The sequence below is a fragment of the Oratosquilla oratoria genome, chromosome 28 (genome assembly GCF_046742065.1).
Source record: "Oratosquilla oratoria isolate Oo_2021 chromosome 28, ASM4674206v1, whole genome shotgun sequence".
NCBI lineage: Eukaryota > Metazoa > Arthropoda > Malacostraca > Stomatopoda > Squillidae > Oratosquilla > Oratosquilla oratoria.
This window is the reverse complement of record NC_134804.1, coordinates 31,854,486-31,873,764: the sequence shown is the minus strand read 5'-3', so window position 1 is coordinate 31,873,764 and position 19,279 is coordinate 31,854,486. Positions and strand designations below refer to the sequence as shown.

The window sequence follows — 19,279 nt, the reverse complement described above, 5'->3', positions numbered from 1 at the left end:
TGCTACTATTCAGTCGAGAGTTTGTAGTTATCGAGGAGATATTTATCGAGTGGATGATGCTCGCTTCCTCTCCTACTTCAGCTAGAGTGCTCAGACTCTTCAGCGGATAAGTTCGAAATCACCTACTCGGGGGAGATCTCAGCGATGCGCCCAGATCGAAGAGGCGTGGTGGGTCAGCACTCTGCCGTCACCGTCAAGAGAACCTTTCAAGTGCGTGGGGGCGTCCTCGTGAGTCTGCATCCTTTCAAGACCAGGATTTCGCTGCAGGAGTGCAACCGGAGGTTCCTAATATGTCGTCTTATTGTGAAGAAATCCGCCTCGGAATTTGTCAGCCTGATGAATATTCGAAAAAATGTGTTGTTGCCGTTCCGTAGACTTTTGTCATGAAAATCCATTACATGTGGTGTGGGGAGTGAAAAGGTAAACATTTCCACAGTTTTATGTGTCACACACTAACACAACATGTATAACAGGCCAAGTTTCTACCCAGAGAGATCTGTATGAAACTAGAACCGTTGCCGACCATTAGGGCTGCGGGTTTCCAATTCAGAGATTTTTTTTTTATCACAAATAGACTAAAACTACATTGAACTCGAAGAATGTGTACATTATTCCGTTGTAGTATATAATATAGGGATTATCTATGTTTTAGATTGAGAATATTTGTATTTGAGAATAGGGATCATAATGTTAAGAATATGCAAAACATGTAATATTAAGAAGAGGTGAAATATGTTATTATAATTTTGTCTCACATAGTTAAATTTCCAGGAAATGGAAAAAGTATCATATTTGATTTAGTTGATTATTTTGATTCGTTAATTGTCACTACAAGGTCAGAATATGAATAATTTTATTACGATTTAAAATTCAAGAAGACAGAGCGTTTCACGCCCCACCCCTCACGCAGTAGTCGCTTATCAGTTCTGACATAAACACAAACATGTATACATTGCAGCATGCAACACATACTATGTAGCGATAACACGCATGGAAATGCATCCATGCTAAGGACGCGCGTACACACACACACACACGGCTGAATGGTTTGATGGAAAAAGTTCGACCGTTAGTTCAGCGATCCGAGTTCGAGTCCCGCCTACGGATGAAAAAATTAACTATAGCATCGCTGTACTAGCCTAAAAGGGCATACAGTCGAATCTAAATATGTAAACACATTCAAAGCCAAGTGCACACACACATCAACATCATCCGCCAGTACTTGCTTATCTAGAGGGTCACAGCAACGGCTACAAGTTACTTCCACCAACGCCACCGTTTTCCTTCAGATGTAAAGAGCGCATTGGTATGAATCATTCCGTAAACTCAATTCCTGGTGATCGATCGTAATAGAGTAAACAAACGGGATACTTACCAACACCCACAGTGTTTAAAGATAAACAAATAAAGATGAAAAGAAAAAAAAAGACAAGAAGAAAAGGAAAGCGGTTTTTGGAAAATATTAACAAAAAGAATACAGGAGAGAGACATTCTCTGGGGGCTGTAAGCCCTTGTACACTATGTCTCTTCCACAGACTGCTGACATTAATCCTGATATAAGACATTCCCCAGGAGCGGCCACCCATCCCTCCGCTACGATGATATATTTGACATACGGATTTCATCTTGTTCCTGAACATCTCAGAACAAAATCGTCAGTTACGAGCTCCTGCAAAAGGTACATAAATACATATACCAAGGTTTTTTCCTCCTTACTAGGGAGGTAGCCAAAAAGGAAAAGGCATAAAATCATTCCCACCCATTCCATCCCTGAAAACACTCCACACCCCTCCACCCTCCCTCCCATCTTAGCACCTCCTAGATGACGGATCCCTGCACCCTGTCCACTGCCCTGGTAATGATAAATAAAAGCTAAATAGATAAAATAAACAGAAACAAAATAAAGAGAAATAAAACAATAGATATGAATGAGTAAGTATATAAGTAATTAAATAAAGATAACTGATAGATAACATACATAGAAACAAAATTGATATAGATATACAAACAAATAAGTAAATTGATGAATATAATACATAGATAAATGGATGGACAAGTAAATGAATGAATGAATAAATGATAGATAAATCAAATAAATAAGTATGCATAATTAACTAATCTTGGGTGATAATGGGACAGCTGCAGGTAAGCGACATACTGAATGAAGATTGAGAGAAAAGGACTCGCGCTTCTGATTTTGGAATCGCAACAGTCGCCATCATTCATTCCTTTGGCGGACGAAATGGCTATAATCCAGCCACCATCGCTCCTCCCTGTAACTTCAAAACTAACACCAATAACAGTGCTAATGCTACATATTCAACCCTCCATGCTCCAGAAAACAAGTGCATATTTTCAAGTTTCTGTGCCAACACCACTCACCACCATCCAGCCAGACGACAGCCAACGGCCAACCCCCACCCCCTTCCCTTACCACCTCCCTACCTCCTCACCCCCCTACTCCCACCCCAACCGCCACAGCCAGGTCCTCCCGCCCGCCACGGATGAGGCGTGGCTGCTTGCTTGATTACTTGCATGGCCACACGCGGAGCCTCCCCGCCCTCCTCCTCCTCCCCTCCCCCTCCTCCTCCTCCTCCTCCCCTCCTCCTCCTCCTCCTCCTTCTCCCTTCCTCCTCCTCCTCCTCCTCCTCCTCCTCCTCCTCCTCCTCCTCCTCCTCCTCCTCCTCCTCCTCCTCCTCCTCCTCCTCCTCCTCCTCCTCCTCCTCCTCCTCCCCCCTCCTCCTCCCCCCTCCTCCTCCTCCTCCTCCTCATCATCATCATCATCATCATCATTATTTCAAAATTTAGGATGTCGCCATCCATTTCAGATTGGATACAATGTGCATACATGACAGTGAAAGTCGTGTGCTTATTCTCTCACTTATAACAATACATTCCCAATGAAACGACATTCGCTGTGTTCCATAAGCGACAGACCTGTTTATGATGAAGGCGATGTCTTCCACAACCTGTTCCCCACTCCCCTCTTATCCTGTACTTACCAATGGCATAGGCTTCCCACAAAGACTGAATAATCCTATTTTCTTGGAGGGGCGCCCAGGCCCGGCCTTCTCCAGTGGCTGGCTCTCTCTCTCTCTCTCTCTCTCTCTCTCTCTCTCTCTCTCTCTCTCTCTCTCTCTCTCTCTCTCTCTCTCTCTCTCTCTCTCTCTCTCTCTCTCTCTCTCTCTCTCTCTCTCTCTCTGTGTGTGTGTGTGTGTGTGTTTCAGTTGGTTATGAGCATAATAAAACAATGATCATTTTCATCTGATGGGAAAGTGGGGGACAAGGGATAGGGGGGGACGGGGCGTCGATGTTTCATTTTCACCCAGAGAATTAACTTAGACATGATAATGCAACCAACTAGTACATTGTTCTAGGATTTACGTCTTCGAAAATATGCCTTCCAGGTTCCTGCATTCGATTTTGAATTGGTAAATACAAGGGTATTACCGTTATTTCATAAAGACATTGTGGTTTTCCGTAGTTTTTAGATATTGTTCGTAATTAGAAGTATATATAGTTATAAAAAATAAATGTCGCGTATTGATACATGTCAAGCCAAATCACTATAATATACACGATTTCAGACCATTGAATTGTGTTGGAAAACATTCATCTCATACAAAAAATATATATACAGTAAATATATATAATTTCTTAGTTCATTGCGGTACTAGCTTCAGGTGAGTGGACGAACGGTCATAGCAAGTAGTAGAAGTGATTGCATGCATGGAGCACCGACCGGGCTTCTTTATTTCATGTTTTCTCTACCTATATTGTTGAACTCTTACTCATGCACGATACAGGCCATTTGATGCATTCGCCCTAAAAATATCTCTCATCCCCTCGTCCTTCCCTCGAACACTTTGACATTCCTTTCATGCAACTATCTATAGTTTATATTCATCTCTTTCGTGTGTCATTTTTCTCTCCTTGCATCCAGTCCACCCCTCACCCCCCTGTGCATTGAAGAAGACAACAGTTTGATGCATACAACGGTCAGACGGAGTCGCATCTGATAAATAGACAAATTATGACCAAAATTGTAATTATTTAAGATATTCTAAAACAAGTAAATGTTTCACTGAAATGCACTACATCTAGGTTTGTGTGTGTGATTCACCATGGTCTTGGATCACGTATTGGACTCGTGATCTACAGCTATTACCCTCCCGAATGAGAGCTCAGAGCTCATATATGACCGATCTATTGGTAATGCTGTAACCTTACAACCCTAATACCGCCCACGAAAGTTGGAATAACGACTCACAGCGCTCCGATACTGGAATTATATCGGCTCTGGGCGGAATTCGAACTCGGACCGCTGGAGTAGCGGTTGCGAGCACTATCACTACGCCGTCTAGTGTGTGTGTGTAATTCACTATGGTCTCTGATCACATTTTTGACTTGTGATCGACAGCTAGTACCCTCCCGGATGAGAGCTCAGAGCTCATGTATGACCGATCTATGGGTAATGCTGTGACCTGACACACACATACAATTCCCCGCCAACGAAAGTTGGAGTAACGGCTCGCAGAGCAGCGATACTGAGATTATTTCAGCCCTGGGCGTGATTCAAACTCAGACCGCTGGTTAGCAGTCGCGAACGCCACCACTGCGCCGTCGAGCCGTGTGCGTGCGCGCGTGTGTGTAAGGCGACAGCATTACCCACAGATCGGGTTCGTAAGATCTCTGAGCTCTCATCCGAAAGGCTGATAGCTGTCGATCACGAGTCCAACACGCGATCCAATACCATGATGGTGAATCACAAAAAAAAAAAAAAAAAGTAACTGAATGATAGTGTAGCAACCACCCTTCTCCCTGTCCCAGGAATTGACACAGACAATCGTAAATCTACAGAAATATTTCATCCTGGCCATTGGTAGATTTTGCAGGTTTTAATTATGTTATTGTTGTAAATAACATAAAAACCATCATAAGTGAATAACCATCACTAATAACTAGACAAACGTTGCAGCAAAGAACCTGATGAAGACCTAGTGGGCATCAAGTGTGACATTTGAACAAAATTCATGTACATATTCAATTAATTTTTTTTCTATTCATTTGTTAATTTGTTTATCTACTTGTCTGAATATTTATGTATTTGTTTAATGGAAATATTAAAGAACTACTCCACAATGTCAAAATGGTCTCCTCCCACCGTGACCTGGTCGTGACCTCATTTTCGGTAAGCTGAGGTCACGCCCGGCCAATATGTCAGTGAAATGGGTTTTGCCCTCATGACCCTCGCTCCTCCGAGGCCAGAGTGAGGGAAGTCTTCAACCGCGCAATTTCAGCGACCTCTTCAAGAAATGACATTCCGTCAGGAATTCCTACCCTTGCCGACCAGCGCCCTCGAATTGGAGAAGGGCTTTCAACATCAGCTTGAATCAAGGTCGGCAGTGGATCGTCGGGTCCCATTAGCCCGCACCTCAGAAGCCCGCCGGAGGGTGAACCTCTTCAAGTGAGGTAACGGCGGCGCCGTTGGAAAATGGGTCTCATTAGCCTTGACCCTCGGCTGCCTTCTTCAAGAATGGATATCCCGTGCCGACCCAGGAGACTTCAAGATCGTCCAAGGCACCGTGTAACTGGCGGAAAACGGGTCTCATTAGCCCTGACCGCAGTGCCTCTGTTGGACAGGACTCCTTCGGCCCTTGGCTTGGTGCCACTGCCTTACTGAGACTAGGCCGTAGGGAGCTTCTTCGACAGCCTTAGGACGCTGTTCTGTATTGGATATGGGTCTCATTGGCCCAGACCAATATACACCCTGATGGAATCGAAGGTTCTTGAAGAGAACTGGAGGTGTCAAAAGAAGACTTTCTTCACTCTGTGACCCCCCCCGCACATATACATACGCTCTTGGACATACACACACATTACACGTATACGTACATGCATATACACACACATTACACGCACACATATACACTCACGTTACACATACACGGGTGAGATTTCCCTCAGCTGAATAAAAACATCTGGCTGTAGCCAAAATATGTATATGACATCGACTGTCTTTTCATTATTTGGAATCTTTAGTTCTCGCGTTTCTTTCGACATTATAATGTTTGTCACACGTCTGCCTAAGGAATTTGAATTCGAAGAGCGAGAGTATTATACACACACATGTATATATATATATATATATATATATATATATATATATACACACACACACACACACGAGGCGTGTTTTTTAAGTACCGTTTTGATATAGAAATGAAACAAGTAGACTTTTCGTAACAATTTTATTTTTACATGAAAGCTGTACTGTAATCTTTTCAACATAATTACGGAATCATCTGACCGTGTTTAAGTTTGTGAGTATTTGAAATGCTTCCTCCGATTGAGAATGCCGCCGACTGTGAAATACGCGGTGTGATTCGTTTTCTTACTGCTAAAGGCGTGAAAACGGCTGAAATTCATCGTCAGATCTGTAAAGTGTATGGAAAAACAATATGAGTGATGGGATGGTGCGGAAATGTGTGAGAGCTTTTAAAGATGGCCGTACAAATGTGCATGATGAGGAACAAGTGAATGAGTGAAGGTAGTCCACTTCTCTTAAGAAGACTTTATCGAAACGTAAGAAAATAAAAGTATACTGCGACATTCTGGATTCTCTCTACACCATATATATATATTCACATATACACACCCGAGCTGGTTAGGACGTCGCTACTTGCGACAGAGGTCGAAGTGGTGTCGGTTCGAACCCTACTACCGGAGAGTTGAACCAAGGGCATGGTTCATTAAATTCCACGCTACAAAATCCTCTGTAGGGGTACCGTCCTAGCCTCCTGATAGTGGGGAGTTTCGCGATGTTAAACCGAATCCACACACACCACACACACACACACACACACACACACACACACACACACACACACACACACACACACACATATATATATATATGCAAAGAAATCACAAAACACACGTGATAAAATATTTTTGCAGAAACCACCGGGAAATTGAAAAAACAGATACCGAACGTTTTCGTCTATTTAGATACATTTGAAAATGTCTTAATAGACGAAAACGTTCGGTACCTGTTTTTTTCAATTTCCCGGTGGTTTCTGCAAATATATATATATTATCTATATATGTAATATACAGTATATATATATATACATACATATATATATACATATATACATATATATATATATACATATATATATATATGTATATATATATACATATATATGTATATATATATATATATATATATTGTTTGTGTGTGTATGCATGCATTAAAAATTATTGATTTCAGGCAATGGTTTGTAGCATAGCAAGGAATCATTATTGTTCTAATGTATCGGTCCCATACACACACACACACACGCATATATATATATATATATATATATATATATATATATATATATATATATATATATATATATATATATATATGAATCGGTTTAACAACACGAGTTTACTTTCTCAGAGAGGGCAGAACGCTGTCTTCTTACAGACTTCTTGAAAAAGTGAATTCGATGTAATAATGCCCTTGTTCCGAACTCACTCCACCGCCAAGCAGCCTCGAACCACCTTCTCAGACCTTGCGAACCGAGTAGCCCTCCAAACCACTTCTGTGTGTGTATATGTGTGTGTGTGTATTTGTCCGCCTAAATAAATTCTTCCCATTTGTTCCACAAATTAAGGCTTCTATGTGGTGGTGATATATACTCCTACTACTCCCACTGCTACTAATGATAATAGTAGTAGTCGCAATAATAACAGCAATAATAATGATGATAATAATAATAGTGGGTAGGAGGTAAAGGGAACACGGGCTGAGGGAAATACTTTTATTCCTGACTAGTTTCGCCTGAGTGGCTTCTTTAGAGGAATCTGATTTCTGATTTGCTAGGTAAGACCAACCGCTTGCGCGGGATCGGTTTTTGTGGGAGGAGAAGAATGTCTAAGAAAATGAAAAGATAGTAGTGTATAAAAGAGGGATATTGCTACTGGGCGATTAAGCGAGCGTTCAGGGGCTGTTGGTGGTCGTGGCTCGGGAGAAATGGACAGGGAACTCGGACGGTGGCGCCGACGCCGGGGTTACAATCACCAAAAGTTCAGAAAATGGTAGTAGGCGTAGTAGTAGAGAAAGTTGGAAAAAACGAAAAAAATATTTAGTGGGAGGTAAACTGAAATGAGAAGATGTAGTATAAAGAGAAATTTAGAAAGGAAGCAAATTTTAGTCGAAGAAAAAGTATGTGTAGATGTTTGTGCGTGGGTCGTGGTTATGTTCGTGAGAGGTGAGTGTATCTTACGGGAAGTGAGTAGAGTTCACTTCCTGCGTGTAGAGCGCGTTCCTGTTTAGCCCCAGGTAAGGCCTGAGTTTTTCCTGCTTTTCCTCAGGTTAGAGGAATAGTGTTCGAAGTCAAGCTGGTCAATATATACATGACAGAAAAAGGGAACGTGGCAATGTATCTGGTTGGCCCCCCACTCGACGTCATCTGCCGAAGTGACGAGTTGTCGCCGTGTTCCCTTTACCTCCTACCCACATTCATCACAATGTTTACACAAATGATAATAATGTTAGAATTGATTAGAGCTTGGGTCAGTAACAGAAAACAGCGGGTCGCCATAAATGGTGTAAAATCCAAATGGGGGAGTGTTTCTAGCGGGGCCCCCTAGGGCTCGATTTTGGGTCCCTTATTGTTCATTATGTACATAAACGACTTGGACAATGAGATTAATAGTGATGTTAGTAAGTTTGCAGACGACACTAAAATAGAACGCCTAATGGGACCTTTCGCAGTGAGCGATTTGATACCAGACACCGCCAGATTTTGTAATTCTTGCCGGAAAATAAATACTTTTTTGGGCAAGTTTTATAAGCTTACAGAGGTGTATCGTTGTACATTATTGTGTCTGAAATTTAAGTCAATTAATTTCATGATTGCAAACGGCATATAGCATTGTTTGAGCCTCTATTTATAATTACAGATGATATTCGTAAAACAGCCTATAATTGTATCAAGCCAAGCAATTTGTCATTTTCTACCGACTTCAATGGACGTATACTGATATATACTTTCATTTGAATGCACCAAGCAATAGGCAAATCCATGTAATGTATAGAAAATATAATTTTGCATCGAGGACTTAATTTTTCCGGTACGATTAACATTTGTCTTTCTCTTACTTTTTCTTGAATCTGGCGTGCAGTCTGCCACGGCACACGTAAAATTAGTCATATTTGTTTGAAAATAGCTCCCAGCAGATCTAAAAGGCTATTCTTTACATAAACGTAGCTCACTTCGTACGTCCGCCACCACTGTTGTTATATTTTATCTCACTGATTATCTTCATATATAGGACGTGACAGTGATATCCATTATTTTTCAACACTCAGATAAAATGCACAAACCGAAATCAACATCCTCTTATCTTTACTGCTCATACTTACTTCAGTAAAAATAATTACCTATTTTTAGTTTTACTTTATAATTAAATTAACAAAGACTTATCACACACCAGTAAGTAAAAATTATAACATTAAGAGTAATTTTTTAATTTTAAATACATTTATGCATCAATTTATGTCGTATCTTTTTTTAAATATAGGTTTCCAAATTAGCTAAGTCATCCCTTTGCCTCGTGAAAACCGAGACAATTGAAAATTCTAGCGCTAATAGGAATCTACGAGCCTGACTGCGAAAGGTCCCATTCGGCCAGGAGACGACGCCGATATTCTGCAGGGTGATCTTGATAAATTGTTCACATGATTAGTGAAATGGTAAATAAACTTCAGTATCTCAAAGTGCAGCGTGTTAAAGGTAGGGCTGCACAACCCCGAAAATTGATATAGCTTAGATAACACGTTTTTAGAGAAAACTGAGTGCGAGAGAGACTTGGGAGTTCTAGTGAGTCCTGACCTTAAATCCTGGAATCAGTGCATTAGTGCCAGGAATAAAGCTAAGAGAGCATTAGATTTCATTGCTAGGACGGTTACCAATAGAAGTGCAAAGGTAATTATCAAACTTTGTCGTTAGTTACACCTATCCTTGACTATGCGGTACAGTTTTGGTCTCCGTCTTAAAGAATGGACATCAATTAACTAGAATCATGGGCTCAGAAATTTACCTAACGAAGAGTAGTTTAGGCACCTTACATTACACTCTCTGGAAAGATGCAGAGTGCGGGGTGATCTAAAAGAGGTGTTTAAGTGAATCGAAGGCTTTAACAAGGGTGACGCAAAGAACATACATATACAAAGGCTTTTTCCCCCTTACACGGGGGGTAGCCAAAAAGAAACACAGAAACCATTCCCACCATATTCCACTCCCCTCCACCCTCCTCCCTCCCTCTCATCTTGGCACCTCCTGGATGACGGGTCATTATTGCATCCTGTCCACTCAATTGGGTCAGCAGCAGTGTCGTAAGACACAGCACATCCACAGCAAACAAGGTAATCATATTAAGACAACAGGGCAGGACTCGTAGTAATAAATTTAAACTGGACAAATTTAGATTTAAGAAGGAAATAGGCAAGAATTTATTTACTTATAGGGTGGTCAACGAATGGAATAGACTTAGTAATCATGTAGTTAGCGCTGAAACTATCAATTGTTTTAAGAAACGGTTAGACAACTTTATGGATGGGGATGACAAGTGGTAATGGACATGGCACTGCATAGTGTAGGCCTTATGGTCTCTTGCAGTCTCCTCCTTATGTAATAATAATCTATCTATACACCAAGAGATTTTTTCCCCTTGTAAAGGAGGTAGCCAAGTCAAAGACACGCACCTACTCACACTCATTCCATTCTCCTCCACCACCTTTCCCCCCCTCTCATCTTACCTCCTCATGGATGACGGGTCATCCATGTATCCTGCCCAGTGCCCTAGGTCAATACAATGATAATAAGATACAATAAAAAAAAAAAAACAATAATAATAATGATGATAATAATAATAATAATGATAATAGTAATGATTATAATAATAATAATGATAATAATAATAATGATAATAATAGTAATAGTCATAATTATAATAATAATGATAATAAATAATGATGATAATAATAATAATAATGATAATAATAGTAATAATAATAATAATAATAGTAACTGTAGCCTGAACTTACACTAAGTGAAAACCCGTGGCCTCACTCTAGCCAGCAACGGTCCTCGGGAGCTCCCACTTATCTCTCTGGTTTGCCATTATAATGTGTTTCTATTTTCGTGTCGGTGGCTGAAAAAATAGTCAAAGTTGATAAAATTACTAGGTCCAGTCCAAAAAAATCGAGTGTCAGCCCATCGGAGGAAAGATATATATATATATATATTTATATATATATATATATATATATATATATATATATATATATATATATATATATATATATATATGTGTGTGTGTGTGTGTGTGTGTGTGTGTGTGTGTGTGTGTGTGTGTGTGTGTGTGTGAATATGCATTTTTATTTTTTTCGTTTTTGTTTCATTTATGCCTCTCACTGGCCGGGCTGATTAGCAAACAAACTATGATATGTACCAAATCCGCACCAAGCTAAGGGTGTTTTGTACGAACAATAGGCCCACATTTTTTTTTTTTTTTTCGTTATATCAGGGCTAGTCGGCAGTTCGGCGGAAATGAAAAAGAGGAATTCGCCAGTTTTTATATTATTTTCATTTCGGGCCCTCCAACGTCGGCGGGCCCGTAATCCAATGAATAAAAGTGCAGCCCAAGGTCTTAGTATATTCTTAGATCTTGGTGCAGCCTAAAGGGCTTTGAAGAGGGACGGCAGGGAGAAAATTGTCTCCGATGTTTGCTTTGTAGAATCACCTCATGTAGGTGCTCATTGTTGAATCCATTTACGGTGATAGTTAATAAAAGCATATTTGAATTATGTATAGCTATATACATACACACCCATTTTGTAAGTTACAGTATAATTATTAGTCCCGTTTTTTGTTTTAGAACACTGATTAAGATTAGGTAGTTTTTACTGGTCCCTTTTTTCTAATGTAATCCAAAAATATAAAACATGTAATTATTATGTGTATGTGCAGTTCATAAGTATTTATCCCATGAGTTGTAACACTATATAAATGTAAAACACATCAAACATGTACAATAAATCACATTTAAATTTGGCGCGAAATGCCCCTGTTTCCCCTCATGACCACCAGGGGAAATAGAAAGATGTCGTCTGCAGCGGGAGGGACGCTGCAAGATCGTACTCTAAACAAAGTAGCTTTATGCTCAGCTGTGTTTGCGGGATTTGCATACGTTGGGTATTCGTACGCCAAGACAGCATTTTGTAGAAAATTAGCACGTAAGCCGGGTCTCTGTAAGTATGTTTGTTATTTATGACAACCGTGATATTTTTGGGCCAGTCTCCCCTTCAGATCTCAGGAGAGGCTATGGTAAAGTCAATTGTCAACACTTGTGGCATTGATTCAACAGTGTTGATATGAATTGATGTGGAGATTCAGTTCATCGTGATATAAACTACACATTTACGTGAGTAAGGAATTTGATAGGAGCGTAGTCAAGACCACCTTGCGATGATGCAATAGATGACTTGACCCTTGAACTCAAGCAATATTCATTGCCAACTTTCACATTACCGATGGTTATTTTCATATAACATTCCTCTATTTACAAATGCCTATCTCTATCGTCGATTGTCAAGATAAAATGTTAATGCACATTTTTTTCGGAACGAAAACGGTAAATATATTTGTAGAGATAAACTAAAAAAGGACGAGATACTTTTATTGATATGGTAAATGAATCCAAATTGATTGGCATAGTGTTGTGGAATATTAATATCAACAACAGCTGCAAATTTCAAGTACGTAAGACCTCTGCTTTGTTGAAAAAATGACCAAAATGTAGCCTATGTAGAATCCAGAGAGCTGACAGGGAGAGCCAAAGATAATTTTGATTTTTGGATCTTGAGGAATGTAATGTAATCAATGTTTACACACTCATACTCATATTTTTCCAATTTCTAAATCAGTAGAAAGGTAAGTATATGGACTGTCACATCTTTATTAATTACAATGAAAAGATGGAACACATTCAGAGTGGGTCCAGTTGCATTAAAGATATGTTTTTATGAAATGTGGGCTTAATCAGAATTTAGCAAAATTCATTTTGGTGTTTGTTTATTTAGTGCAGGATAAGGATCATTATTGTTGTATTTATTGTTGAAGAAGGACCAGTCCTCACTAGAACTTAGCAGTCTTAGCTGTCATCATATCTAGAAATACTGATCCCTCCTGGTTCTAAACACACACACACACACAATACAAGAATTTAAGGGCAAATTAGATATTACAAGATACAGTTACGGGACATCATGAACATAGCACCCCTTCCCGTAAGATACAACTAGATAAATACATAAATTATTTTATCACCAAAAGTTTTAATGCCATAAGTTGGAATATAGAAAGATTTCGTGGTTTTCATTTTGCCATGTTTGGCACGGTGGTGGGGGAGCTAATGAGGACCGCAACTCAAACATTGTATACATTTTTCTACTTATTTGGGAATTTTGGTAAATTAAGATGAGAGTATTGCCAATGCTCTATAGCTTTCTGAGTTTTTGGTTAGGGTAAGGCTATACTTACCAAACATGTATTGTTTACATATCATAGATATTGACTCCTATCTTAATTTGCCAAAATGTTGTTAATTATTAATATTATTATTATTATCTCTCTCTCTTTCTCTTGAGATGAGAAAATATATTACTGACTGTTTGTCCTGTTGGAGTTCTATTGCCACTCCCCTTCAAGGATAAGTGTATCTTTCTCACACAGTCCTACAAGATAGAGATCAAAGAGTCCTGTCACTTGTCTTCTTATTCCATCAACACCTGCATTTCAATCTGGAAGTATTGGGGGTGGCAATCGGTCTCTGGATCATGTCTTAAGATTTCTCTATACCAGCTTTAGCTATCTTTTCTCGACTTTAGCATATAAAGAAAGATGACGGTCAACACTTGCTCCCTCATTTTCCTTCTGCCAACTGGTGACATATGAATACTATACTGACAACACTTCATTCTTATTTATTTTTATTTATTTATTTATTATTATTATTTTTTTTTCTTGAATACATCTGTAGGGAATCCTGAAGACAGTTGTTTACTTCTGTGGAGCTGAGGTAAACTCAGTACAACAGCTGTTATTGTTATCATTTGGAAAAATACATACATACATACATATACCAAGGATTTTTCCCCTTTACCATGGGGGTAGCCAAAAAGGACAAGGCACAAAAACATTCCCACCCATTTCATCCCCGAAAACACTCCACACCCCTCCACCCTCCCTCCCATCTTAGCACCTCCTAGATGACAAGTCCCCCCATATAAAGGAGAGGACGGGGAGAAATCCCTTCGGGCTGCGTCAAAAATTTTTGCTCACAAACACTACCTCACCCCCCATTCCCCCGTCCAATCCACCTCATGCATCACAACATCCTCCAAATACAACCATTCTCCATTCACCCCTGTCTTCTGTCCTCTCCCGTCCTTCCTCAACAGACATTCCCCTCTTCCCCAAAGCCCCCTTCACCCCATCCATCCATCTCATCCTAGGACGTCCCTTCATGTTCACTCCCTCCACATCTGCCTTCCATACCTCTTTTACTAGTCTTTCTTCACTCATTCTTTCCATGTGTCCAAACCATCCTAATACTCTTTCATCCACCCTATCTCCCAACTCCCTTTCCACCCCTGTTCTCCTCCTCACTTCCTCATTTCTCACTCTATCTAGCCTAGTAACCCCCATCATACTTCTCAGACATTTCATCTCAAACACATTCAAGTTCCTTCTCTCTTCCTCTCTCATGTTCCATGTTTCTGCTCCATACAGTGCTGTTGGCACAATCACTCCTTCATACAGTCTCCTCTTAGCATCCATTCCCAGATTCCTATTCCTCATTACACTTTTTAAACCACCAAGGCATTTACTCACTTCTCTCAATCTACATTCTACCTCCACCTTCACTCCACCCTTTCCTGCCATATTTGCACCCAAATATCTAAAACTATCCACTTCCTCCAGTTGCTCTCCCTTAATGCTCACTTCCAGATTACTGCCACTTTCACCCCTTGTACATCTCATCACCTTATTTTACCCACATTTATCTTCAGCTTTCTTCTATCACACACTCTCCCAAACTCTGCCACCAGCTTCCTCAATCCCTCCTCCGATCCTGCCACAAGCGCAGTGTTGTCCGCAAACAACAGCTGGCTCACCTCCCACTTTTCTCCATTTTCCTTAACCATCTCCAATCCCTGACCCACTACCCTTGCATTCACCTCTCGCACCACCCCATCCATGTATAAGTTGAAGAGCCAGGGTGACATAACGCATCCCTGACGAAGTCCCACCTTTACCTCAAACCACTCACTCTCTCCATTTCGAATCCTGACACAAGCTCTACTACTCTCATAAAAACTCTTGACAGCTCCCAGAAGCTTTCCTCCTATCCCGTATATCCGCATAACCTCCCACAGTGCCTTTCTGTCTACCCTGTCGTAAGCCTTTTCCAGATCCATAAAGGCCCAGAAAACATCCTTCCCCTTACCTATAGCTTTCTCACATATCTGTCTTACCACAAAAATCTGATCTACACAACCTCTACCTGTCCTAAACCCACACTGTTCCTCACCAATTACTCCTTCTGTTCCTCTCCTAATCCTCTCAATCAAGATCCTCCCATAAGCCTTCCCAACTACACTTAACAAGCTAATCCCTCTGAAACTACTACATTCACACTTGTCCCCCTTTCCCTTGTAAAGTGGAACTATACACGCACTCCTCCAGTCCTCTGGCATTCTACCTTCTCTCCAGCAAACATTAAATAACCTCACCAACCAGTCCACCATCACTATACCTCCTTTTTTAAGACATTCTGCATGGCATCCATCCAGACCAGGTGCCTTACCTGCTTTCATCATCTTAACTGCTGCCTTCACTTCATCCTTCCTTATTTCTCCTCCATTTTCCTCACTCATCACTCTCATTTTCTTAGCATTTCCCACTGCAGCTATCTTTCCCTCCCTATCCTCTTCACATTAAGCAACTCCCTAAAATATTCTGCCCATCTTCCCCTTACTGCCTTCTCCTCCATTATCATCTCTCCATCTGCACCTTTTACCTTTTCTTCTCTACTTGGAAAAATAATTATAATAATATTGACTTGCAGATGATGATGATGAAGAGATGCAAACACGAATGGTATTTCGGCGGCTTTCCCAGACCACCCAGACTGATGTCCTCTTGGGAAACCTTGACATGAGTGGTTCTGGCAGACTTATTGTCAGACCAAAAACTGTACAGGTAATTTTTATTTTATCTTATTTATTTATTTATTTATTTATTTTTGTGTGTGTGTGTTTGATTTGTGTGCCCTTCAAAGATCCAATTTATGAAATATTACCTACCTTTTTTATTCTTAAAAGACAACATATATCTATCTACTTTCACACACCCGTTCTCCAGCTACTTTAGTTTGTTCTTTGACTCAACCATAAACATAGTGTCACCTGCAAACAACAGTTGGCTCACCTCCCTTTTCCTTCCACTCTCTTGCCCACTTCAAACCCTGCATAACACACTCACATTTACCATTGCCAGACAACCCAGCCAAGAAGTTCCTCACATACATACATACATACATATACCAAGGCTTTTTCCCCCTTACAAGGGAGGTAGCCAAAAAGGAAAAGGCATAAAATCATTCCCACCCATTCCATCCCTGAATACACTCCACACCCCTCCACCCTCCCTCTCATCTTAGCACCTCCTGGATGACGGGTCATCCCTGCACCTTGTCCACTGCCCTGGGTCAGAAGCAGTGTCGCAAGACACAGCACATCCACAGCAAGGCCGCTTCATTAAATCGGTGACCCCCCCCTCTCCATCCCCCCATGCATAAAGGAGAAGATGGGGAGAATCCCTTCGGGCTGCATCAAAAATTGCTCACACATACTACCTCACCGCCCATTTCACCTCATGCATCACAACATCATCCATATACAACCATTCTCCATTCACCCCTATCTTCTGTCCTCTCCTGTCCTTCCTCAACAGACATTCCCCTCTTCCCCAAAGCCCCCTTCACCCCATCCATCCACCTCATCCTAGGACGTCCCTTCATGTTCACTCTCTCCACATCTGCCTTCCATACCTCTTTTACTAGTCTTTCTTCACTCATTCTTTCCATATGTCCAAACCATCCTAATACTCTTTCATCAACCCTATCTCCCAACTCCCTTTCCACCCCTGTTCTCCTCCTCACCTCCTCATTTCTCACTCTATCTAGCCTAGTAACCCCCATCATACTTCTCAGACACCTCATCTCAAACACATTCAAACTCCTTCTCTCTTCCTCTCTTATGTTCCATGTTTCTGCCCCATACAGTGCTGTTGGCACAATCACTCCTTCATATAGTCTCCTCTTAGCATCCATTCCCAAATGTCTATTCCTCATTACACTTTTTAATCCAGCAAGGCATTTACTCACTTCTCTCAATCTACATTCTACCTCCACCTTCACTCCACCTTTTCCTGCCACATTTGCACCCAAGTATCTAAAACTATCCACTTCCTCCAGTCACTCTCCTTTAATGCTCACTTCTAGACTACTGCCACTTTCACCCCTTGTACATCTCATCAACTTACTTTTACCCACATTTATCTTCAGCTTTCTTCTATCACACACTCTCCCAAACTCTGTCACCAACTTCCTCAATCCCTCCTCCGATCCTGCCACAAGCGCAGTGTCCCATAACAAACAAAACCCACATTGGCATGACTATGTTCAAGCCACCATCCTGTAGTAAAACAGTGATGATTCAGTTAACATCACAAACTCCCCCCTATCAGGAGGCTAGGATGGTGCCCCTTACAGAGGACTTTGTAGCATGGAATTTAATTAAACTTGCCCTTGGTTCAACTTGCCTGTGGCAGGGTTTGAACTGTTGTAACCTCAGCCTCAGTTGCAAGTAGCAATGCCTGACACAAAATAGGCCTGGCTACAGAATCAAATTATCCCAGATGCAGTCACCACACAGCAAACAGAACACATCCTATTGTCCAACTTTAGCTCTACGCAGACAATAGCACAATATCTCCTCGAGTGATGTGTGGGGCAGTCTGGTGGATTTTGTTAGTTACATGGGATCCATGGTTCTCCTGGAAAACCTGGAGTAATCGAATGATGGGAAGTTCTTTTCTCTCAGCCTTTGAGCATGAAAAGTCATTACAGGAGTAATGTGGCACTTGCCCAGGTAAGAAGCTGCTCCTAGGAATTGGTGCCACCTGTGCAAGAGCTGGTGGCAAAGGTGTGTTGTGGCTGATTGGAGTGGGGGGGGGGGTCCCATGATGAAGATGCTGCCACACCAGGAACAAGGTACCAGCAGAGGTTGGATGACCACATCCCAGATAATTGTTCAGGATGCAACACTTCACTCCAATCTATACAACACATTATGGAAGATTGCATTGTACATAATTATGCATGCCAACAGCACAATATACACTATAAAGGATTTGTGGGATAACCCTGTTCCAGCCATAGTGTTCCTCAGGGAGACAGGACTGCACGGCTGGACAGTCTATGGAACGACACCAACAACAACAACAACAACTAGAGTAATGTAACTGGAGGTGCCTGTATGTAATGTCACTATTCAGGCAGCTGAATCAAATCCTCCATCATTACTGACCTCTGCAGGGACAGGCACTAATGGCTAAGAGGCCCATGGGTTTAGCCAGTAGCTATCACCATCATTCATGGTGTTTCTGGGATCTTATGTAGGGGCTTATGCTACTACAGATATATTAACCCCTTCACCAGGTCATGTCCTTTTATATATTGTTATGGTTGATGAGATGAAGGGGAAGCCCACAGAATTCATGGCTGGGGGAGGTTGATTGAACCTGTTGAGGTGTTGTTTGGAGTGGGAAGGAAGGGTCACAGGGTGGCTGCATTGGAACTTGCTTGGAGAGACTGTGGGGAATGATGCTGGCATGTGAGTGAAGCAATGCTCTTGCTGACATATGCCCCTAGTTGTTGTTGTTGTTGTCGTTCCCTAGACTGTCTGTCCGAGCAGTCCCGTCTCCCCAAGGAAGGCCACAGCCGAAACTGGGTTTTCCCACAAATCCTTTATAGAGTGTATGTTGTGTTGTTTGCGTGCATGATTGTGTATAATGCAGTCTTCCATTATGTGTTGTATGGTATGGGGTGAAGTGTTACATCCTGGGCAGCTGTTCACAACACAGTCGGC

General features: G+C 41.2%; 1 protein-coding gene across 2 annotated transcripts in view; it reads left to right on the top strand.

Annotated features, from left to right (window-relative positions):
* Window positions 1-12,164: 12,164 nt before the first annotated feature.
* The window catches only part of LOC143040284 (uncharacterized), a 46,906-nt gene continuing 39,791 nt past the window's right edge, over window positions 12,165-19,279 (top strand). For both annotated transcript variants that reach the window (XM_076211116.1, XM_076211115.1), the window contains exons 1-2: window positions 12,165-12,313; window positions 16,195-16,328. In XM_076211116.1, the coding sequence (XP_076067231.1) occupies window positions 12,166-12,313; window positions 16,195-16,328 (282 nt within the window). In that variant the 5' untranslated portion in view covers window position 12,165. The remainder of the gene's footprint in view (window positions 12,314-16,194; window positions 16,329-19,279) is intronic.